The sequence below is a fragment of the Terrapene carolina genome, unplaced genomic scaffold (genome assembly GCF_002925995.2).
Source record: "Terrapene carolina triunguis isolate 2854851 unplaced genomic scaffold, T_m_triunguis-2.0 Scaffold96, whole genome shotgun sequence".
Taxonomy (NCBI): Eukaryota; Metazoa; Chordata; order Testudines; family Emydidae; genus Terrapene; species Terrapene triunguis.
Window position 1 is genome coordinate 46,221 of NW_020664447.1, and position 24,746 is coordinate 70,966.

Genomic DNA, 24,746 nt, shown 5'->3' on the forward strand with positions numbered 1-24,746 from the left:
TTTCTGCCCTTCTGCAGTGCTTCTCAATTTAGCAAGAGGAACTTCCCTAGAACTGGGTCTTTGATGTTGTTTTGTTTAATGAGTCCTCTCATTGACTAATTACAAAACTGCGCCAAAGACATTGCTTCTGCCAGGTTCAAAACCCATCCTATACCCTTCCATGCCTGCTCACTCCAACTCCAAGTGAAAAGCCCAGAGTGGGTGGCAACAGGGCCATGTAAAGAGCCCGCAGAAAGTTTTGCTCTTGGTAAGAGCTAAAATGTTTTCCCCAGCCTCTTGCTATGTTTGCAAATGCAATACCCAGAAAAAACCAGATGCCCAGTATCTCAGACTCCTGCACAAGGGGAAGAGAGTAAGCTTTTAGGCCCTGCCTCATGCCCGGAGCCCTCTTGGTTAGCCCACAAAGACCCTTGAGGGAGCATGACAGGTGACCCCCAAGTACCTAGCAATGCCAAAGTTGCCTCTAGAAGCCAGGAGAGAAAGCCCCATCCAGTTCCTCCCCCCTCCCTGCCCCTATATGCCCTTTGCCAAGGGGCAGCCAAAGTTGGCCCGATCCTTCTTCCCCTTCAGCCCCCCACCTCCGCCCCCCGCCTTATGGGACCCATGATCCCGCCTTTACGCTGGAGCCCACCACACAGACAAAGGAGCAGCCGGCAGCACCACCTGGCAGAGTCCGCTCACCACCCCATGCTCTGAGGTAGGGCTGGGGGCTTCGCTGGCCCAGGTCATGGTAGTGATGGGACTGAGCGGTTTCCCTTCATTTTCCTCCCTCGGACACTTGCCCCAATAAGGCAGCGCCCCCGGGCAGGGGATGGGAGCCAGCAGGCGGCTGCTGTGACTATATAGGGCAGTGACCGGGCTGCAGGCACTGTGCAGCCACTCACAGTTCAGTGCCCCTCGGGCAGCGCCTGGGAAATGTATCCGACCGGCCCGGGTTCTCTGGGTCTGTCGGGGGGGTTAATCCCCGCTCCGCAGATCGGGAACTGACCCACAAAAACTGGCACCCTCGTCTCCGTGTTTAGGAATTGTAGGGGTTGTCATGCAGAGGCTGGTCAGACATAGTGTGTATGTGCTGAACTACTGCTAACACCAGAGGGTGTTAAGAATAGATTTGCAGCCTTAACTGTAACTTTTCTTGCAGTTGTGGCTTTACATCAGACTCTCACCATCATCTGAAGGTCCTTTCTGTTGATTAACTTGCCTCCTTCATCAAGAGGCAAATAACATGCAAATTATTTCACTTAACTCAGTGATCACCCCTTTGTCATCCACTCCAATTTCATAGGCACAATTTGGTAAAAAGGAAACACCAGATATCTTGCTTTGAGTTGTTTCAATTTAATCCAGTTCAAATCTAATCTATACGAAGGATGAGGGGGACAACATTTTTTTTCTACAAATATTGCACCGGAGAATATGAATTTTTACAACATTGACCAACCTACCCCTTTCCCTGCCCCCCCATCCCCAACAATAAAATTAAAAAAAATGTGAAATTCAATGTTTACATCTTTTAGAGTATTAGAATTCGTGTCAAAACCAAGTTGCATTAAATTTTCTTTTAATGGCCTTTAAGACAAAATAAAACCAAGTAAGCCTGAAAGTAGTGGTATCCATGACACTTCAGTCCCTGGTATAGCTTTGAAAATCTAGTAAGAGACCCATTTATCACTTTCTGTTCCCTCATTTAGCTATAAACATCATTTTTATTCATACTTATGACCTTGAGAGGCTCCTGAGAAATCAGTACCATGGTGACAAAAATCTTCAGTTGAGATGCATGCTTGAAGTGGGCAATACTTGTTAGTCTTTCCATGCATAAGAAAGCATCCCCAATAAAATGTTTCATCCAGGAAATAGCAAAAATGAAAGTAACATGCTACAAGTAATTAAAGCTACAAACATTGCATTTATAAGCATTATTTCAGGCACCCTGCACAACATCTTTTTAAGGCAGAGGGTTCCTGACAGAGGGAGAACTCATAGTGATGCATCATTTTTTTTATCCTGTTTTTACAAAAAAATACTTAAGTGAATTCAGTACTGGAGAAAGGTGCCAGATTGAGAGCACTGATGATTGCTCCTAGAACAAGTGCTGCGTGGGTAGCAACAGGGCAAGCTTTCCTACATGCCCTGCTAATATGCCAAACCCCGGCCTGAAGACTAAACTCTTGAGAATAAATTCAGTCTCCATGTCCATTCACTCCTTGACCTCTTTGCAGACGGTAAAGAAGGGAACCATTTAAGGTGGGCTTTTGTGCAACAGACAATTGTCCACTAGCAAGTTGGTTAATGTCATGAATGTTTTAGGCCAGACAATTGTCAGTAGGTGACCTTTCACTAGAGCTGGATTTGATCCAACAATCCAAAGTCTGCCTGTTTCTTGTAAAAATGTGCTATATCTCATTTAAAAAAAATCTATTTAAAGAGGTTAAATTGATAACATTGTATGAAAAGAAAACAGACAGAATGACAGTAGACCCACAGGAGTTAATGCAACAGTGTGAACTCCTTTACTGGGAGCTCACCCTACTGGTTGGCATAGAGTGATGCAGCTGCAGTATAAAATAGTTGAGAGATTTTTGCATGCAGAAAAATGGTGAAGCACAACGAAGTGACAAATGAAAACTGGCTTTCCCTGCATCGTTGCGTCAGGGCGGTCACAATAGCTGTGGCAGACACAAAGGTAAGGAAGGACCTATGTTCAGCACCTAGATACCACAGTACTTTATTAATACCTTGATGTTTGAAGGTTTGGAATAAAAAATAAACCTACATAATGCCCATCTTCCCATAAAGCACAAAAATAAGATACTGATTATTATAATCAATCAGAACATAACTAAATAGATGTTGCACTAAGAATAGGATTTGACCAGTGGTGTAGAGTTGGACCATTCTGCCCTTAAACGGGGAGGCAGGGGGAGGAATCTAATGTTTGAGTAAAGCAGTTACTAAGCTTGGAGCATGTGTCTCATAGGGTGTAGGCGTAATTTGTGGCAAATCCAGTTTTATTTTGCATTTAAAAGAAGATCTGTACTGCATTATATATAATTATACTGAATTATTGGGGATTGAAAACAACTGTGATGGCAGAGACTTAACACAGAGAGAAGCTATTATTATTTGTATTGCAGCAGTGCCTGGGGACCTCAGACAAGGATTACTGTTCCTTCCTTCTGGGTGTTATGCAAACTTATGGTCGGATCACCCCTCTAGCGGTAAAACCCATGTGGAGGAGGGAGCAAATCTCCCCAAGTTTCCCCTCATGGACTCCTCTTGAACAGTGTGGCTGAACTCTCATCTCCCAAGAATCAGCTTACAAACCCAACACCAGGGCCATCCATTGGAGAAGGCCCTGTGCTACATCTGGGGTCCCAGTGCCAACCTGTGTCCTGCCATGCTAGTATGACTCTACTGGACCTGGCTACAACTGCCCCGAACCTCCTTTATGGGGGGATTCCTAGCAAACGGTTGGAACTGCAGAAAAGTAATTCGATCTCTGGACAAATAAATCAAACTGATGTAAAAGTAACAAGGAAAGACCAAGGACCTGGATGGATTGATTTGAGGAAAGGTTTAAAATGTTATACATCTTGAGCAAACTATGAAAGAGGTGAGGTGGAAAGAAACCTACCACTGCTTGAACAGTGTCAATGCCAAGGAGGAAAGGAACTGTGGCCTAAATACAATTAACAAGATGAAATGGAGAAAGAAATCAGAACTGATTATCAGGAAAATTATCCTGACAAGCGAGCTCCATTAGACCTTGTGGAATTGTTTCTCAAGGAAGAACACAAATCATTTAAATCTAGATTGGAGAAAGGGAATATGCTCCAACCTGCAGGAAGAAGTCTGCATTAGCAGGGGGGTGAAGGACATCTAATCTCTAATTTCTAAGATGCTACAAAACAAATGTCTGAAAGTTCTTCTGTGGAAAAAAATACTGCTTGAACTGCTTTGCAAATACCCATCTTTCTCTAGTTACTATGATACATGCTAGCATGCATCTCTCCAGAACAGAGGCTTACTTTTATTTATTTAAAAGCTGACCCATTCCACTTAGTGACATTGTTGGCAGGTAGCTATAGAATGGGAAGGAAATCTGAATGATCCCGATTGGAGGGAGGGATGTGTTTATATAAAAAATCAGAGCCAGCTTTCTACAAAGGGAAAACATTCATATTAAAGGAATTGGGTTTGGGCTTTAAGATGCTTCCTTTAGGTCTGAAATACGCAATGGATCTTTTTCTACATTTTAGCAAAATTCACAGGTAAATCAAATAATTTCTTGTAAAAGCTTGGGTTATCTTGAAGAAACCAGCTTGATACCAATACCAAAAATATACAGTCATGACATGTGCCTGTTTCAGGGAATTTCATAAAATTATACCAATTGTTGTAGAACTAACAATGTGAAACCAGAGAGACTCTAGCAGTCAGAATGTCATGTCTGAAAAAAAGTTGTTTGAAACATACTGTGGATTTTGAAAGGAAGGTTTTACCACAGGAGGTAGGATAATATGCACAGAAAAAGACAGTCCTTTTCTATTTCTCACAATATTTTTTCATCGACCAAAAAAACCCTCATTTTAATAGCATGCAAAATGTTGAGAGCAGCTAGAAGATAATGAAAGAAAGAGGGACAAGAATATAGTCTTAATAGCCAGTCTGCAAGATGAGCACCCAGCTGCTACACTGGATTCATCTTAACAAGGAGGATGGTTCAAATCAACACACCATAAGTACAGTATTCTGTTTTGAAGGCTTACAGTGAAGTTCATAGCTATCTGTAAACATGAAAAGTATTCACTGTTCTAAAATTCTTTGCTGCAGTTACATTTTTTAAAGTGCAGATTTCTTGAAATTAATCAGAGCAGGTTTGTTTTTATTTGGTCTCAAAGGAGAAAAGGGTTGGCAGTACTGGAAATTGAAGACCTCCATTCCTGGGCCTAGTTTCCCCAAATTCTGAAGTTTAGTGCTTCTGAAAAGTGTTGCTATATGGAACAGGATTAGCCGGATCTCTAGTCAAGTTCTCCGCTTCTCCAGAAAGCGAGTTTCTGATTAATGCCTAACTATTGGTAATAAGGACTTCTGTGCTTCAGGGACTGAGCTGTTGGAGATTTGCTTACAGAAAATGGAGAGATGCTGCTTTTTTGTTAATTTCTTCCATTCCTCCCCTCCAACCCCCCGCTCCCTTTTAGCCTGCATTTGATCTGCCTGTTATCTTTCTCACTGTTGCAGTGAAGATTAAATTAATCTAATTTAAACATCAGTTGGGTTTGAATTGTAAAGCTGTAACATTCCCAATGACTTTACAAGCAAGTGAAGAAAGTGGGCAGTTCATATTTCACTCTGTTTCTGTTTAAGTCCTCAACCCCACCCCCCAAAATAATAAAGACGGTATAAAGTTGAGGCACAAGTGGTTAAGGGTGAATTTGAACATGATCACTTCCGGCGGCTGCTTCTTGAACTGGTATGTGCCCTGGCGGTAAAGGCTGATCACCTGCAAGATGGTTTTGTGCATTTCCGACTTGGTGTTCCCCAGCTATAAAACAAAAATAAGAAACAGTGTCAATCTTTTAAGCAAACTGATCCCAAACTAGAGAAGTCCTTGAAAGAAAATGACAAGATTTCAATGTAGGTGTAGCTGCAATGTGCTTATTGTAAATAAAATGGTCCAGATTTTGCTAATGTGACCATTAGGTTCCATAACAGTATTAAACGTTAGATTATAGGCCAGCCTAGCAGTTGCTTCATTCTCAATAGATTTTTTGGGGGGGGAGGGTCTTTCCTCTTTTCCCCTGCTGGCCCAACAGTGGGATTGATGGGTTCAGGAATTAGGTATGTACACGTGTATACACACACACACACACACATGCCACAAGGATGAGTAAATCAGAAGCAGAAACTTTTAAAGGGTGAAGGGTAAGGGGAGCTTCTAGAGCAAACTCAGCCCAATAAAGAGAGAGGCTTTTTTTATTTAAACAATATAGAAGTTTACTATAGAGCTGAGAGATTATATTAGCAGAATCTGAATTTATTAAACACAGGGTCCAGAATCTCCAAAGTTGTATTTTACCTTAATTTAATCTAGATTAAATCTTCTGTACCAACAAAGGTAGTTACCAGTTCTTATCATGGATACAAAGTGCATATTGTGAGGTATCTTGCAAAGCCAGGCATGGTGGATAATTGGACAAGGCAGAGGTCACAAATGCACCCAACTCTTTCTTCACTTGATAGAAATCAGATTTTTGTTTAAAATGTTGTCATTTCTGATGTAGGCATCCAACGCTGAAATGTTAATGTCTCCATAGAAATGTTTTCTGTCACGTGCCTTGACATTTCATAGCATTTGCATGAAATAGAACGCAGTCCACAACAGGAAAAGAACCGGTTAAAGACTCTTTGTATAAATATTTAAGTTAGCAGGGCCTGATGAATGACCTAGATGAAGCAATCTCAGAACTGATGGTGATTATCTTGGAGAACTCATGGAGGACTGGTGGGATCCCAGAGGACTGATGAAGGTCAAACATAATATCTATCTTTATGAAGGGGAACAAAAGAGGACCTGGGAAATTACAGGCCAGTCAGCCTAACTTCAGTTCCTGGAATGATACTGGAACAAATTATTTAACAATCCATTTGTAAGCACCTAGAGGATAATAGAGTTATACGGAATATCCAACATGGATTTGTCAAGAACAAATCATGCCGAACCAACCTAATTTTTTTCTTTGACAGGGTTACTGGCCTAGTGGATGGTGGGGAATCCGTAGATGTGATATGTCTTGATTTTAGTAAAGCTTTTGGCACAGCCCCTCATGCTGTTCTCATAAGCAAACTAGGGAAATGTGGTCTAGAAAAAATAAGTGCAAAACTGATTGAAAGCCCATACTCAAGGAGTAGTTATCAATGGTTCACTGTCAAACTGGGAGGATGTATCTAGTGGGGTCCTGCAGGGTTCTGTCCTGGGTCTGGTACTATGCAATATTTTTATTTAATGATTTGGATAATGGAGTGGGGAGTATGCTTATAAAACATGTGGATGACACCAAGCTGGGAGGGCTTGCAAGTACTTTGGAGGATAGGATTAGACTTCAAAAGGACCTTGACAAATTGGAGGATTGTCTGACATCAACAAGATGAAATTCAATAAAGGCAAGTGTAAAATATTTCACTTAGAAAGGCAAAATCAAATGCACCACTACAAAATGGGGAATAACTGGCTATGTGGTAATACTGCTGAAAAGGATCTGGGGGTTGTTCTGGATCAGAAATTACATATGAGCCAACAATGTGATGTAGTTGTGAAAGAAAGGGATATCATTCTGAGGTGTATTAACAGGAATGTCATGTCATATACATGAGAGATAATTGTCCTGATCTACTAAGCACTGATGAGGCCCCAGCTGGAGTACTGTGTCCAGTTCTGGGTGCCACACTTTAAGAAAGATGTGGGCAATTGGGAGTGCAGACAAGAGCAAAACAATACAGTGATAAAAGGTTTAGAAAATCTGACCTGTGAAGAAAGATTAAAAAAAAATTGGGCAAGTTTAGTCTGGAGAACACAAGACTGAGAGGTGACCTGATACCAGTCTTCAAATATGCTAGGACTGTTATCAAGAGGATGGTGATCAATTGTTCTCCATGTCCGCTGAAGGTAGGACAAGAAGTAATTCGCTTAATCTGCAAGGGAGATTTAGGTTCCATATTAGGAAAATCTTTCTAAATCTAAGGATTGTTAAACACCGGAGTAAGTTTCCAAGGGAGGTTGTGGAATCCCCGTCCTTGGAGGTTTTTAAGAACAGGTTAGACAAACACCTCTCAGCGATGGTCTAGGTATACATGGTCCTGCCTCTGTGCAGGGGAATGGACTAGATGGCCTTCTGAGGTCCCTTCTAGCCCTACATTTTTATGGTTTTTAAATTAAAACAGTAAACAGCTCTTACATCTTTATTTCCAATTGTGTACATTCTTGTATTTATAATATCATCTGAGATACTTGTATGAAAGGTTTTATAGGCAGAGATGAGAAAAAGGCCGTGCAAAACTGGGTAGAGCAATGCTTACAAGTCATGACAATGGAGTGTAACAGGGATGGATTAGATTAAAAGAAAGAGGCTGTAATTAAAAGCAATGACAATCTAAATAAATGTTCCTTCAGACTATTGACGGTGAGGAGAGAAAGCAAGCATGCAAGATTGCAGAACGGGAAAGAATCATAAGAATCTGCAGTTACAGATGAAAAAGATTTGTTAGGTCATTCAGTTCATCTCCCTGCCAATGCAGGATTAAAGGGACCACATTTCAGTTTCTGTCTCAGGGAAGAGCAAAAAAAGAGGGGTTTAAACAGAGATATGAAGATGGGGTATTGTCAGTGATTTCAGTAGTATCAAAATTCCCCTACAATACATGTTTTTCCTTTGTGAGCATAAAGCTGACTATTCCCCTAAGCTTTATTTATTTTTTTAAATTAAACTACAGCAAGTGATTTTAAAAGAAAAATAATAGCCACGTCATGTTCATTCTGTTAGTAAATAAATCAGTGCATTTGTATAGAGAGAGACAAAATGCATCAACAATAGGGACTTGTGTGTGTGTTTAAAGTGTCTCCCTGCTGTAGTACTCCATTTTCACAAGGAAGAATACTAAGGGTGCATCTACACAGGGATAAAAGACATGCGGCATGGCCACGGCTGGCACAGCTGCAGCTAGCCCGGGTCAACTGACTTGGGCTTACAGGGCTTGTGCTGTGCAGCCAAAAATTGCTGTGTAGATGTTCAGGCTTGGGCTTGTGGGGTCCCAGAGCTTGGGCCCCAGCCCAAGCCCGAACATCTACACAGCAATTTTTTTTTCAGCCCCACATGCCTGTCAGCTGTCCCGTGCCAGGCGTGGGTATTTTTATCCCTGTGCAGACGTAGCCTAAGGGTACATCTACACTTCCGCCACTGTAGCGGAAAAGCTACGCTGCTGCTGCAGTGCAATAATGTACACACTTCATACATTGACAGAAGAGGTTTCTCCATTCAAGTCATTAATCCACCTCTTCGACAGGTGGCAGCTCGGTTGACAGAAGAATTCTTTTGTCAACCTAGCTGCATCTACACAGGGGGCTAGTTCAACCTAACTACATCATACAGAGTGCAACATTTTTCACAGCCCTGAGCAATATAGTTAGGTCACTCTAATTTTTCAGTGTAGTCCTGGCCTAAGAGAATGATTCCTTATCCTCGCACCAAAAAAGGAAAACTGTCTAAGGTGATTTTATGGCCTTTTTGTAAGGTCTAATCTCTAATGGGTCTTGAACCAAGGCCTAGCAAGCTGCCAGGCAGCAGATGGCGCTATGCTGCCACCCAGCAGCGGCTATGATCAGCTTGTGCTTCACTACCCATGACCTACTGTGGACACAGACCATGGGAAGTGCTACCTCATGGCTCCCCACCTATATAAACCCAAGGGGCATTCCAAGAAGTGTCCAGGCAACAGTGTGGATCTCCTGTAGTTGCCACAACCATTCCTGCACCCTGTTCTGTGACCTTGGCTTGATTTAGACTTCGCCTCCTGACCCGGACCCTGAAACCTGACTCTGATCCTTGGTATTGACCCTGGCCTGGAACTTGACTGTGAACTCTTCTGCTACTCTGACTCTGGTCTGGCTACCATTGTCAGGATCCTGGCACCCTTACTATCCCTTTCAAATGTCTGATTTAATAGCAAAAGTCTCCATGGCCTAGTTTATGCAAATTGAATCAATTATTCATGTACCGGAGCAACAGCGCGCCCACACACACACACACACTCGCAAGGATGAGAGTATCCAAATTACATTATAAACACGTTATGACATGTAGAATTTCCTCTTGGATTACTAGCGATTTCCACACACATTTGTTTCCCTCTGAAACATTCTGTCCATTATGTTGTTTATCATCTTGATTCTTTGGAGATTACATTAATTTGCCCTTTCTGAAATGTGTCACGTTAACAAGGGTAAAGTGAACCTTTGATCCATAAACAGACGTGTCGTCATTTTTTTGAAAATGTGAACTCCTGGTTGAACTTTACTCCCTAGCGTGTCCACAATCTGTGAACTCTCTATTTCTTCACCTTCCCTTGAATAACATCACTTATCATAGTTGGTTGGAAACTTTAGAACTGTAATCAGTTCTTCCCTTTTTCTCTCGTTTCCTCTTGTTGGGAGCCAAGGATTTGGCAGATAAAATGCACTGGCTACTTTTGGTTTCCATCACATTAACTTGATGAACAAACATTGGGGACACACAAACTCCAGTAAGCATTTAAAATAATTGTAATTGATTGAGATGTGTTTTATGCCAAAAACATATGAGAAACTTCGTATAAATGCTTTGTACTTATCCTAGTAATGGTGACAGCATCAGCAAGACCTAAGGGTATGAGGGCAGGTCTTCACTACAGGCGGGGGTCGATTTAAGATACGCAAATTCAGCTACGCGAATAGCGTAGCTGAATTCGACGTATCGGAGCCGACTTACCCCGCTGTGAGGACGGCGGTAAAATCGACCTCCGCGGCTCCCCGTCGATGGCGCTTACTCCTACCTCCGCTGGTGGAGTAAGCGCGTTGATTCGGGGATCGATTGTCGCGTCCCGACGAGACGCGATAATTCAATCCCCGAGAGATCGATTTCTACCCACCGATTCAGGTGGGTAGTGTAGACCTAGCCTCACTTGTCTAATTGCCAGCGGCATCTTTAACTAGACCCTTCACTTTCACAAAAGTGCGGAGGTCGGGTTCTACACTTTCTACAAGTTTGTGTGATTGTGTAACCTGTTTAGCCCATATTTTGATCGGTTAAACTAACTCCAATTAAGTCAGTGGAGTTTATTCTGGATTTTCCCAGACGTTCAGAAACACCACCTTTTCTCTACCTCAACCCTACTTTTCACTTTTGTCCCTGCTCTTCTAGCTCTTCTCCTACTACGTACAGTATTTCACAAGGGTGAATGAGAATTCCCTGTTTATGGAGCAAATGTTCCTAATTTTATGGATAATCAGGATAAGTGACAGTGAACAGAACTATACAGAGAATACTGTGTGTGGAAACACAGTGATTGAAGACAAAATGTCACCTATGTCAGTTTAACTTCCGTACCCGAAAAGATAATGGAGCAAATAATTAAGCAAACAATTTGCAAACATCTAGAAGATAATAAGCTGATAAGTAACAGTCAGCATGGATTTGTCAAGAACAAATTGTGTCAAACCAACGTCACAACCTTCTTTGACAGGGTAACAAGTCTTGTGGATGGGAGGAGGTGGTAGACATGGTATATCTTGACTTTAGTAAAGCTTTTGATACTGTCTCGCATGACCTTCTCATAAACAAACTAGGGAAATGCAACCTAGATGGAGCTACTATAAGGTGGGTGCAAAACTGGTTGGAAAACCGTTCCCAGAGAGTAATCACAGTGGTTCACAGTCATGCTGGAAGGACATAACGAGTGGGGTTCCGCGGGGATCAGTTCTGGGTCCAGTTCTATTCAATATCTTCATCAATGATTTAGATAATGGCATAGAGAGTACACTTAAAGTTTGCAGACGATACCAAGCTGGGAGGGGTTGCAAGTGCTTTGGAGAATAGGATTAAAATTCAAAATGATCTGGAGAAATGGTCTGAAGTAAATAGGATGAAATTCAATAAGGACAAATGCAAAGAACTCCATGTAGGAAGGAACAATCAGTTGCACACAAACAAAATGGGAAATGACTGCCTAGGAAGGAGTACTGCGGAAAGGGATCTGGGGGCATAGTGGACCATAAGCTAAATATAAATCAACTGTGTAATGCTGTTGCAAAAAAAGTGAACATCATTCTGGGATATATTAGCAGGAGTGTTGTAAGCAAGCCACGAGAGGTAATACTTCCGCTCTACTCCATGCTGATTAGGCCTCACTTGGAGTATTGTGTTCAGTTCTGGGTGCCACATTTCAGGAAAGATGTGGACAAATTGTAGAAAGTCCAGAGAAGAGCAACAAAAATGATTAAAGGTCTAGAAAACATGACCTATGAGGGAAGATTGAAAAAAATGGGTTTGTTTAGTTTGGAGAAGAGAAGACTGAGAGGGGACATAACAGTTTTCAAGTACATAAAAGGTTGTTACAAGGAGGAGGGAGAAAATTTGTTCTTCTTAACCTCTGAGGATAAGACAAGAAACAATGGGCTTACATTGCAGCAAGGGAGGTTTAGGTTGGACATTAGGAAAAAATTCCTAACTGTCAGGGTGGTTAAGCACTGGAATAAATTGCCTAGGAAGGTTGTGGAATCTCCATTATTGGAGGTTTTTTAAGAGCAGGTTAGACAAACACCTGTCAGGAATGGTCTAGATAATACTTAGTCCTGCCATGAGTGCAGGGGACTGGACTAGATAACCTCTCAAGGTCCCTTCCAGTTCTATGATTCTATTGCAGCTACTGGACAGAATGTTTTCACTTTGCTTGATCTTTACCCTGTCAATGGATAATCAGATTGCATAACCCAGACCAGGGAGACTTTCATTGGAAAACTGGACAATGAAAAGTTGCCACAAAACTCATTTATTATAGATATTTGCATAAATTACACAGGAGAGCACCTGTTCTACTCCTTTTTTCCCCCTGCTTATATGATATGAAAGACTTCTCATTTGGCGTGAATTACATGAAAGTGGAAAAGAGTTTGACAACACTGGGAACCAGGCTCTGATGAAAAACATAGGTAACTGTGCTGGCGTGAACAGCAAATGGACAGTTAAGAAGACAGCATGGAATGTTTCTCAGAATTACTTTCTTATATATAGGGTTTTGGCAACTTCAGAGCCATAGATGGGGAAGGACCACTAGATCATCTTGTCTTATCTCCTGTATATCACAGGCCACCAACACTACGCAGCAACCTGTTCACTAAACCCAACAATCTGTTATTCCTTTCAGAAGTTCAGGGATCAGGATGAGCCTAAAGTTATGCTTGAGTTTTAGTTACAGAATTGAGTGGCTTAGCAATTGAACTGCAGGGTATTTAAGAGTGAACTGTAATCACTGAACTTGGGTGTGAAGAAGTGGTGCTCAAACATGGAAGCTAACAAAGCCAGGTTAATTTCAGTCCCATTCAGGAATAAAAGTGTGTGAGGTGTGTGGGAAGTGCAAGACTCATTCAAAGCAGAAAAGAGAAATATATACTGAAAAGTGTTCAGTACCTGTCAGTTTCTCTGATATGAAACATGTGCAGCAATTTACAACAACTGGGTTTGTTCTTCTCAATCGGAACATGAAGCAGTTAGTATGGGCTGTACTATGTGAAGGACCAACCTGCCATGACCATCCACAATGTGCTAACCTGCTGACAGGATGGCCAGTCATTCAGAGTGTAATTTCCTTAAGTGACTTAGGGGCACAAGTCCCTAGGATTCTCAAGTGATATAGGTGCTTCTGAAAGTTCCACTTTGATTGACCACCTGCTTAAGAGAATTTTCAAAGTACCTCAACAGAAGTACATGACCCATGGGAAAGTATGCAACCCATATGTCACAGATTGGGATATATGCCCTGATGCAGAAAGGTTTTCCAGCTCCTAAAAAATATCATAAAATGTTAAATATAAAACTATACCCAAGTGCTTGGCCATGATCTTTTGAAAAGTTAACTAGACAAACTTTAGCAAAAAGGAGGAGTGATAAGAGGAACCTAAAGTTCTAACTTTTTATTGGAAAACTATGGGACTAATTTTCATAGGTGGCCAGAGCTAAGTTGTGTTCACAGAATTTTGCGTACAACCACTGTGGATCTGAACCAAAGCTCATTGACTTTAATGGACCACACCCTGCATGTGCAGATTATACATAACAGACATATATGTAAACACTGCAGATGAATCTCAAATGCCATTCCCTCCTCTGAGAAGTTTGATCCTATGTTTCTTTATTTTACCATTTTTTTGCACATTCTTATCCAATTTTTCAAACTCCTGGAAATATGAATTTTCAGGTACAAATGACACCTCATTACTAAACAAATCTGCTCCTAGTGTATATTTCAGCTATGTCAGTTGACTTTGGTGACAAACCTATTTATATTCTTTACCCTACATGCCCTGCAAAGCCAGCCCAGCTAAGAAAGACTGAGCTGGGTTTTATTTTGGCTTCCACATGATCAACAGAACTGCTAAATAAATTCAGATTGCTGAATTATTACACACGACAATATGCAAACCAGCTTGACTTTCAGATTCCAAGCTGAGTTTCCATGCCTGGCAGTTAGGGGGGAAAAACATCCTTTTTATTTGGAAAAATGAGTGGTCTGAATTGGAATTGAGACCATAAACATGCAAACCCCATGATGCCATTTTTACATAATCATCTTTCAGAACAGAATCATGCTTTAGACTACATGAACGACTTCAGCAAAAAATTTAAAATAAGATTGTTATGTACAGCAAGCTTTTGTATCTAACAGTCTTCGATGCTACATGACTGTTCTGTTTTACCTCTGGATCTTTAATATGGCTGAGATTTTTTTTCAAAGAAGCCTATGGGAATCCGGCACCCATCATTCATTGGATTAATTTTACATTTTTTTTAAACCATTTCAGCAAAAGTATTAAACTCTCTATTGCTAGCTATGAACACACATACTGACATACTGTGGAAAACTGTTATTAATTCTATGCTTAAACACAGTCTCCAGAGATTTTGGGTTTTTTTGGATTAGTTACCATAGAATCACAGATATGTATGGCTGGAAGGGACCTTGAGAGGTCATCCAGTTCAGCCCCCTGCACTGAGGTAGGATCAAGTATACCTAGACCATCCCTGACAGGTATTTGTCTAACCTGTTCTTAAACACCTCCAAAGATTGGGATTCCACAATCTCCCTTGGAAACCTATTCCAAAGTTTAACAATCCTTATAGGTAGACAGTTTTTCCTAATATGCAACTTAAATCTCTCTTGCTGCAGATTAAGCTAATCACTTCTTGGCCTACCTTCAATGGACATGGAGAACAATTGATTACCTCCTCTTCATAATAGCCCTTAACACATTTGAAGACTTTTATCAGGTTTCCCCCCTCAGTCTTTTTCTCAAGACTACACATGCCCAATTTTAAAAAAATATTTCCTCATAGGTCAGATTTTCTAAACTTTTTATCATTTTATTTTTTTTCTCCTCTGGACTCTCTCCCATTTGTCTGCATCTTAAAGTGTAGCACCTAGAACTGGACACAGTACACCATCTGAGGCCTCACCAGTGCTGAGTAGACCAAGATAATTACCTCCTGTGTCTAATGACACTCCTGTTCATACACCCCACAGTATTAGCCATTTTCACAACTGCATCCTATTGTTGGCTCACATTTAATTTGTGATCCCCAATAACCCTCTCCTCCTTTTCAGCAGTACTACAATCTGATCAGTTATTCCCCATTTTGTAGTTGTGCATTTGATTTTTCCCCCCCCTTCAAGTGAAGCACTTTGCACTTGTCTTTTCTAAATTAAGAATGATAGAGAAACAAGCAGGTCTAGTGAACTGAGCAGAGACCAGGGAGCCAGGATGCCTGAGTTCTATTCCCAGTTTTAATGCATTTGCTCATCCTGGTTTACTGTGTGGCCTCAGACAAGTAATTTAACACCCTTGTCTTGTTTCTCCAGCTGGGAGAACACCCTTCCTGACACATGTGGTGTGCAGATTGAGTAGCTGACCTGTACACCTACTTGGTCACATTTTGGAGGGTTTTGCATCTCATGTACATCCTTCCCTGAGCAGTCTCATCTGATTCCCACAGCAATGGGCTGCAGTAGAGATTAAATTTCCTAAGCACTGTTTCCTTTTTGGAAAATTGTGCATCAGATCCATCCACTAGCTTCCTGGTCAGTTTGGGGCTGGGAAGAAGCACAATCATTCTCTTGCATAGTGCTTGTCATGATCGATCTCAAAGCACTTCACAAAGTAGATCAGTATCATTGTTCCCAAGAGGTCACACAATGGGAAGGTCATAAACTTTCAGAAGGCAGCCAGGGAAGAGTTGTGGATATGCAGAGATGGGAGGGGAACCTAGAGGTGTGTGGAAGAAGGAAGCAGATGGTGTCCCAGACATGTTCCTTTGCATGGGGGATCCCAGTAACCAATGGCAGAGGTTCTCAAACTTCATTGCACCATGACCCCTTCTGACAATAAAAATTACTACACGACTCCGGGCTGCAGGACTGAAGCCTGAGCCCCACTGTGCCGGGCTGAAGACCTCCGCCTTTGGCCCCAGGCAGGGGGACTCAGGCTTTGGCCTCCCTATCCGGGGCCCCAGCAAGTCTAATGCCAGCCCTGGCAACCCCATTAAAATGGGGTCGTGACCCACTTTGGTGTCCTGACCCACAGTTTGAGAACCGCTGACCTACAGCCATCTGGATCTCAAAAGGGAAGGTGTTAGGCTGGTAGATCATATGGATAAAGGCTCTTCTAACAGGAAAAGATAATCATGGTAGATCATATGGATAAAGGCTCTTCTAACAGGAAAAGATAATCAAAACTTCTTCACTTCACTGGGCAAATAAAAAATCCAGCACTGAAACCTCTCCTCTGCATACATATTTTTGCCAGCTATTTGGTGGTACATGGTATGGGGACAGCCACTCAATGAAGACATCTTCAGCAGCTGGCTGAAAGTGAAAGGCACCTTGTAACTATTATAAATAAACAGATCCACCCAGCAAATCCACGAGGAAATACCCATGGGAAAGAATACCTACAAGGTCAGGGATCAGGGTTTGCTCCCTTCTGGAGGATACAGGGGGTAAGAACAGCATTAGTTCCTGCAGATTCCCACTCTGTGTTGGCAAACTCATTCAGGGCATAGGGTGAAGCATTAGCACCAAGGTTCTTTGGGACACAGGGAGACCCAAAAATAACAAACAGAGGCTGGCTCCCTGTGAATGCCCCAGCCTTCTATGGAAACTCTGAGACTCTGGATCGCCTAGATCTCAGGACATCTCTGGGGACTGAAAGGCCACAACACATGCTCACTCTGAAATGAGGCAAATCCTGTCTCTATGACCATGTCATGCCTCAGAAACTCTGCAAAAGTGAACTCTGGCTTTTCCAGGGAGGTTATTATTTAATCTCATATTTATTGGGTTTAGTGATATTTTAATAATGTACTTAGACCTCCAGATTACTTTAGAAAACTTCAATACTTTCCTCTTAAAGAAAGCTCAGCAATTTTCCCTAAAATGGATCACTGCAGACAAGTTATACTTACAATTTCACCAGAGAGAAAGGAGCTTTTAAACCACTTTTGAAATGGGATCTTAGATTTAAAAGTTTATGTCCATAATGTAATGTAATATAATTTACATACGTGGCTGGAATTTCAGTTCCCCAGCTGGTCCCGATAGAGGACTTCCTTGCTGTAGCTTCCTCTGTTCCATCTGTTGTACAACCTGATGGGTAGAGCGTGGGGGGAAAAAACAAGAGGGGTCTGAGAACTCAGCAGCATCAGCTTCCTTTCACCTTGCATAATTCAATGCCTTTGACAGTATGTACACTCATTACATATGATCTTCACCAGTGGAAACATACATAGTTCAGCTTCACTGTTTGGTGTAATCTGGAGTTATAGGTTGTATCCTGTTGCAGGAAAAATGAGTTTAAAATTCATCTGCAGCCCTCATGGCTCATACACTACCTAAAGGGACAACGACTCCAGAAGTAGCACCGCTTTGCCTTTCGGAAATTCAGCAAAAGGCTCAGCAAATGGGAGGAATCCTCCTATTACAATGACAGCACCTGCTGAAGTTCCTGTTTCTGAGCCTGAAGCTGGTCATGCTGTCTCTGTAGCTCTTCCTTCTGTTGTTGAAGATCTTCTGCCTTCTTCAGGAGTTCATTTTCCTGCTGCAAAATATGCGTTTCAAATTCCTTCAGCTCCTCTTCAGTGAAGACCTGCTGTTGATCCAATGTCTGCAAGAAAACGTAGAGAACTAAGAACCTTCACACAGGAATAATAAAAATACAACTTGCAAAAGGAAATTAGTAATCTTCACAATACTATGGCTACGAGCTGGATTCTAAAATTCACCAATACAGAAAATTTTGGTTTGATACTTCCAAAAATATATTGTACTGTGAAGGAATTCATCACTTCTACTTATGAGGAAATGGTTTGAATCCTGCTCAAAATGTGGGATGAGGTGAAAAAAATCACTTCTCCTGCTTCTAATTGAATTCTGTCCTCCATCCAAGGAAATCCATAGCCAAAATGTTTATCTGTTTCAAAGGCCTGTGCAAGCAACAGGCTTTCAGATAATCCACATGATGGCACAAGACCTATTCAATTTATGTTCTTAAATACCTAGATTACATTTTATTTAGCTAATGCCTCTAACAATGGCACATAGGCACATACCAAGGAGGAGGAAAAATGAAAAGTCAGAGACAAACATGACACTTAGTTTCCTGATTAGACTGATAGTAACAGTACAGTATGTAAGGTGGGTGCATAACTGGCTGGATAACCGTACTCAGAGAGTTGTTATTAATGGTTCCCAATCCTGCTGGAAAGGCATAACGAGTGGGGTTCCGCAGGGGTCTGTTTTGGGACCGGCTCTGTTCAATATCTTCATTAACGACTTAGATATTGGTATAGAAAGTACGATTATTAAGTTTGCGGATGATACCAAACTGGGAGGGATTGCAACTGCTTTGGAGGACAGGGTCATAATTCAAAATGATCTGGACAAATTGGAGAAATGGTCTGAGTTAAACAGGATGAAGTTTAACAAAGACAAATGCAAAGTGCTCCACTTAGGAAGAAAAAATCAGTTTCACACATACAGAATGGGAAGAGACTGTCTAGGAAGGAGTACGACAGAAAGGGATCTAGGGGTTATAGTGGACCACAAGCTAAATATGAGTCAACAGTGTGATGCTGTTGCAAAAAAAGCAAACGTGATTCTGGGATGTATTAACAGGTGTGTTGTGAGCAAGACACGAGAAGTCATTCTTCCGCTCTACTCTGCTCTGGTTAGGCCTCAGCTGGAGTATTGTGTCCAGTTCTGGGCACCGCATTTCAAGAAAGATGTGGAGAAATTGGAAAGGGTCCAGAGAAGAGCAACAAGAATGATTAAAGGTCTTGAGAACATGACCTATGAAGGAAGGCTGAAAGAATTGGGTTTGTTTAGTTTGGAAAAGAGAAGACTGAGAGGGGACATGATAGCAGTTTTCAGGTATCTAAAAGGGTGTCATAAGGAGGAGGGAGAAAACTTGTTCACCTTAGCCTCTGAGGATAGAACAAGAAGCAATGGGCTTAAACTGCAGCAAGGGAGGTCTAGGTTGGACATTAGGAAAAAGTTCCTAACTGTCAGGGTGGTTAAACACTGGAATAAATTGCCTAGGGAGGTTGTGGAATCTCCATCTCTGGAGATATTTAAGAGTAGGTTAGATAAATGTCTATCAGGGATGGTCTAGACAGTATTTGGTCCTGCCATGCGGGCAGGGGACTGGACTCGATGACCTCTCGAGGTCCCTTCCAGTCCTAGAATCTAATCTATGTTCCACCTGGAACATGCTATTATTACCTCCCAGCTATCTGGCTCCAAAAATTCTTTTTTCTCTGTAGCTTTCAGGAACTCGTGTAAAGTTACTAACCGGTCCTTGTTGACGTCAATCTAGTTAAAGCAAAAACAAAATGTAACACATCTTTGACCAATACAAGAGACTTTGAGGGGGTTGAACCTACATTTATAAAGCAACTTAATCATGTGATTGTTTTTTCATGTTAAACCAGACCTACTTTCATTTTCAAGTGCAAAACTGCAACTTTTTTCAATTGGTTTTGATTCTGCTTTCCTTTCCAAATGCTTGCTTTACTACTGTCTCTCTCACTGGAATGTCTCATAGGCTAGGTCTACACTACCCGCCTGAATCGGCGGGTAGAAATCGACCTCTGGGGGATCGATTTATCACATCTCGTCAGGACGCGACAATCGATCCCCGAATCAACGCTCTTACTCCACCAGCGGAGGTGGGAGTAAGCGCCGTCGACGGGAAGCCGCAGAGGTCGATTTTGCCGCCGTCCCTACAGCGGGGTAAGTCGGCTGTGATACGTCGAATTCAGCTACGCTATTCGCGTAGCTGAATTTGTGTATCTTAAATCGACCCCCCCCCCTCCCCCTGTAGTGAAGACCTGCCCTAAGACATTAATGCAGGATTAGGTTGAACACAGTCTTATGTTTCTGAGCTGTCCCAACTGCAAGCCAGGATTTCTAATACATCTATAACCTCGATATCTAGGATTTAGTTCTCTTGGCCTTTCAACTCCAAAAGAAGCTCACACTAAAAGCTGACTGAAAACTTGCTGCCAATAACTGTGATCCATCCTAACCTTCCACTTTAGAAGGAGGGAATTAAAGTAGCAGGAAACCAGTTAAACTGTCCCAGAATCCCTCCTTCAGGGCCTCCCTCTGACTAATAGAAGCACAACCTCAATGCACTCCTCAAGCTTTAGGGAGTACATCTGGAGGTAGAAGTGCTGTTGCTGGAGGACACCAGCTCTATAGAGCATCATCCCTTCCCAACACCCCTGGGAAATATCTGCAAGAATGAATGTTGGCATATGTTGCTGTCAGACTCCTTGTGAAGTGGGGGGAGGGCTGGATACAGGCAAGAAAGCACTGACAAAATTTTCCAGCTTGGAGCTGTTCTGACAGATGTATAAGGCAGGCTAAGGGAACAACACCGAGGCCAGCCCTGGCCAACTCTATGCCCCAGGATTCACAGGTAATATCTGTGGATTCTGGGACATCTGTAGAGCTCTCCATGCCTGCTCCACAGCATGATTATTCTGGAACTCAGTAAATGGGAACATGGACTTTACCAAGCAATTTTATCTATCCAGCATCTTTTCTGAGTGAGGACAAGATATTGCCTGAGATTGCAGCATAGCATGCTTTGAATTAATTGTATGCCTGTGAAGCAGTATATAGTAAAATGGGCAAAATTTCCCTCTGCTGTACCTGGGCAACCTCGCTGACTTCAGTAGGATTGCACAGGTACAACAGAGCAGGATTTGGCCAACTCTGTTAACCTTCAGACCACACCTCATTCATAACATGCTCTCTCATTCTTAGCCTTTCTTCTTCCATTTCCACCATATCATCCTCTTCATTTTTGGGGTCATATACTTTCTCCAGCTGAAAATAAATGTAGTAAACATTAGCTGGAAGAAAGGACTGCTTATTCAGAATAGAGCACATTTGAGACAATGACGTAAAATGTTGCTTAAAAACAAAGCTTCACCAATTTGAACCAGCCCTGACACTGATGTGCTTTTGCATTACATTTAGCTGAGGCACTTTTGACTGAACAGTAAATCTGAAGGGAAATGATTGCTCTAGGTAAAGAAATAATTTATTTTAGCATAATTTTAAGCAGAAAGTGAGCTTTTCAATGGTATGAAGCCAGTTGTTAATTCAAGTGGACTACTGTAATATCCTCTGCACAGGATTATATTTTAAATTCACATGGAAATCTAGATCCTGATCCTAGGATTGCATTAGTGCAGGTGAGGAGTCCAACTGACTTCAGTGGAACCCCATGTGGGCACAGAGGTGGGACCATATGAGGTCAATTGCCGGACCTGGGTGTAAATCTGGTGCTGAACCCAGTGTCCATTTGTTAAGTGGTGTCTCTTTTTGTGCGTATTGTTGTTCTGTACTCCTTGATCTGCACTGGCTACCTATAGTTTTTGGAGTGGATTTTTCAGGTTATGGTTTTAACTTACAAAACCATCAGCGGTTGGCAAACACCCATCTAAAAGACTGCCTCTCCCCCCACTGGTCTAGAAGAGAAGGCTACTGGCAAGGTGCTCTCTGTAAGGGTTGTGCACTTTAGAATTCACTCTCTGCTTTGGTCCATAATAGCCTGAGTTTGTTAACCCTGAGGGCATGTTGTCAGGTCCATCTCGTCTCACTGGCTCAGGAGAGTCTGTGGCAGAGCAAGATATTGAACCCATGACTCCTGAATCCCAGCCCTCTGCCTTAATCACTAAACCACTGTTTCTCTCCCTCAATGGTGTGCTGAATAATTTCTGAGTGTCAAGGTCACTCAGACCTGGGGATAAATGTTCTTGTTCATAGTCTAAATCAAAATAAAATAAGTAAATGTCCCTTTAGAAAGAGAGGGGACACATCAATATATTGAATGCTCTGAAAAGTGGTTTTTTTTTTTTTTTTACCTCTTTAGTAAACAGGGCCTCTAATTCTTGCTCATCCAAGAAACCATCATTATTGACATCTAGAAAAGTATAAGAGTTGAAAATATAAATTCAGTAAATACAGAAGATAATGAATACAGTAGTTCACAATGGGTCAGATAAGCAGATGCCAGCAGAGAGTCTAGAGTGGATTAACCTCTGTACCTAAAAAGATGCTGAGTACAGAGTATGACATGGAGATTATTCCACTTAACCGTAAATCAGGCTGTGGTTGGTCTGCACTGGATTTCTGGCAACTTGGATATTTACTTATGATCAGATAAGGCTGCAAGGATTCCTCTAACTCTCAAATAAGAAAAGCTAAAAGACATCTAAAGCTAAAAGAAACTGCTAACCAAACAGGTCATAATGGGGCTCTAGGCCCTCTGTCTTTTGGGGGGATTTCTTATTTTCATTTTGGGGGGGATTATTTTTAGCAATTTTTGAGTTTTATGTAGAAGTCCAAAAATGGGGTTTTTTTTCAGGGCTTTCTTCTTCTATATACTGTAATCTCTTTGTAATGTTCCCTAGTGTGCTTTAACATAGTACTGTTTCAAACAGCACTATGCTAAAGTGCACTAGGAAACCTTTGGTGTGCACTGTCAGGATCTACACAGATTCCTGTAGTCTGCATTACTGCCCTGTGTAAACAAACCCTTAGCTACAAGCAACAATTTCTGCTGTTTTTCCCGTGTCTATTGGATAAACACTGATTTCATTTTTGGGGCGGGGTGTGTTTTTTATTGGTGTTTATTGGTTAAAACCTAAAATAAGAATACCCAGGCCACTCTCACAGTAAGGTATTGCTCAACATGAGAAAAGGTAGCTATAGTTGGGCAAGATTTGTAAATATATCCCGGACCACCAGGAACCTGTGGAAAAGTTTGGCTAAATGTATGGAAGTTTCTCCAAGCAAATTACAGAATTCTGCTGACTGCTATATAAATACTCCATCCTTCAGGAAGGGACCCAGTTTAGCGTGAGTTTGGCAAGGCATGCCAAAAGGAAATTTATTAAAAATTTGGTAACTGTGGATCAGTAACTCATGCTACATGACCATCCGTTCTTAATCTGGATATTATGTGATATTTTAATGGTTGAGAGAATGTCTAGTCTAATTCAAATAAGTGTTTATATACTATTGTAAGCTGCATCAGAGAACTTGTATGTTAATTTTCAATGAGAAGAACTGGCTATTTCTGTTTTGGTGAAACTGACACAAAAGAAGAAGCTATATGGCTCTACTTAGATTCCTAGGAGAAAAGAAATAAAATCTAATACTTTTTTGAATGTGAAGTAGAGTGGCTAAATTGCATAGGACTTTAATATACTCATAAACCAGGATTAAAAAAGGTCAGACAGACAGTTCAGAAATTCTTTGCTTCAGTTGGAGCTGGCATTAGTTTCAGCTTGTGCATTTTTTCCCTTTGTGAACTGGGTGAGTCAAAAACAAACCTAGTTTCCTCCATTTGTTTTTGTTCAGCCCTTCATTAAACCATCAGCACAACGCCAGGCACATTCAGCTGCACCAAGTAAGGGCCTGCCTACACAGTGGGGTAATGTGCTGTACAAGAGTGTTATTTCTAAGGCACACTAAGATGTTGTTCTATCATTGAAAGATTTGAAACACTACTACATTAAAGCATACCAGAGAACCTTTAGCATACACCAGCAGGGTCTATCCAGACCAATTAATGCGCTTTAGAAATCACCTGCCATAGAGCACATTATCCCACTGTGCAGATGAGGCCTAAGTGCCTTTGCATACAGCTCAGCAGTGAAGTAGTTAAGTTATGAGATTTAAGGACGTGAACACCCTATTAAGATCAATGGGCAAAGTATACACCTCTCTGCTACTGTTTCAAGTTCTGGCTGCAGAAACCAGAAATAGTAAAGGCAGCTTTATTTATTTTTTAGAGGACTGTGATCGTCCCTGAAGGAGCCCAATTCTTTGTGCTTTTCCAGAGGTACAACGGGGTGGGCAAACTACGGCCCAGGGGCAGCATCCAGCACTTCAGACGTTTTAATCTGGCCCTCGAGCTCCTGCCAGGGAGTGGGGTCTGGGGCTTGCGCTGCTCCAGCGCTCCAGCCAGGGAGCGGGGTCGGGGGCTTGCCATGGCTCTGCATGGCTCCCGGAAGCAGTGGCATGTCCCCCCTCTGGCTCCTATGCGCAGAGGCAGCCAAGGGGCTCCGCATGCTGCCCCCACCCCAAGCGCCACCCCCGCAGCTCCTATTGGCCAGGAATCACGGCCAATGGGAGCTGCAGGGGTGGTGCCTGCGGACGGGGCAGGGTGCAGAGCCACCTGGCTGTGCCACCATGTAGGAGCCGGAGGGGGGACATGCCACTGCTTCCTGGAGCTCCTTGAGGTAAGCGCCGCCCAGAGCCTGCACCCCTAACTCCCTTCCCCTGACCCAGCCCTGATCCCCCTCCTGCCCTCCGAACCCCTCGGTCCCAGCCGGGAGCACCCTCCTGCGCCTCCAACCTCTCAT

The 24,746-nt window shown here is 42.2% G+C and overlaps 1 protein-coding gene across 2 annotated transcripts in view; it reads right to left on the reverse strand.

The window, feature by feature from the left end:
- Positions 1 to 1,322: 1,322 nt before the first annotated feature.
- The window catches only part of NUCB2 (nucleobindin 2), a 55,631-nt gene continuing 32,207 nt past the window's right edge, over positions 1,323 to 24,746 (reverse strand). Inside the window, exons 8-13 of one of the 2 annotated variants that reach the window (XM_024202175.2) lie at positions 22,239 to 22,297; positions 21,103 to 21,195; positions 19,582 to 19,671; positions 17,795 to 17,965; positions 17,367 to 17,448; positions 1,323 to 5,548 (exon numbers count right to left, since the gene is read on the reverse strand). In XM_024202175.2, the coding sequence (XP_024057943.2) occupies positions 5,427 to 5,548; positions 17,367 to 17,448; positions 17,795 to 17,965; positions 19,582 to 19,671; positions 21,103 to 21,195; positions 22,239 to 22,297 (617 nt within the window). In that variant the 3' untranslated portion in view covers positions 1,323 to 5,426. Of the gene's footprint in view, positions 5,549 to 17,358; positions 17,449 to 17,794; positions 17,966 to 19,581; positions 19,672 to 21,102; positions 21,196 to 22,238; positions 22,298 to 24,746 lie in introns of those variants that run through there. The other variant, XM_024202176.2, reaches the window with a different exon arrangement.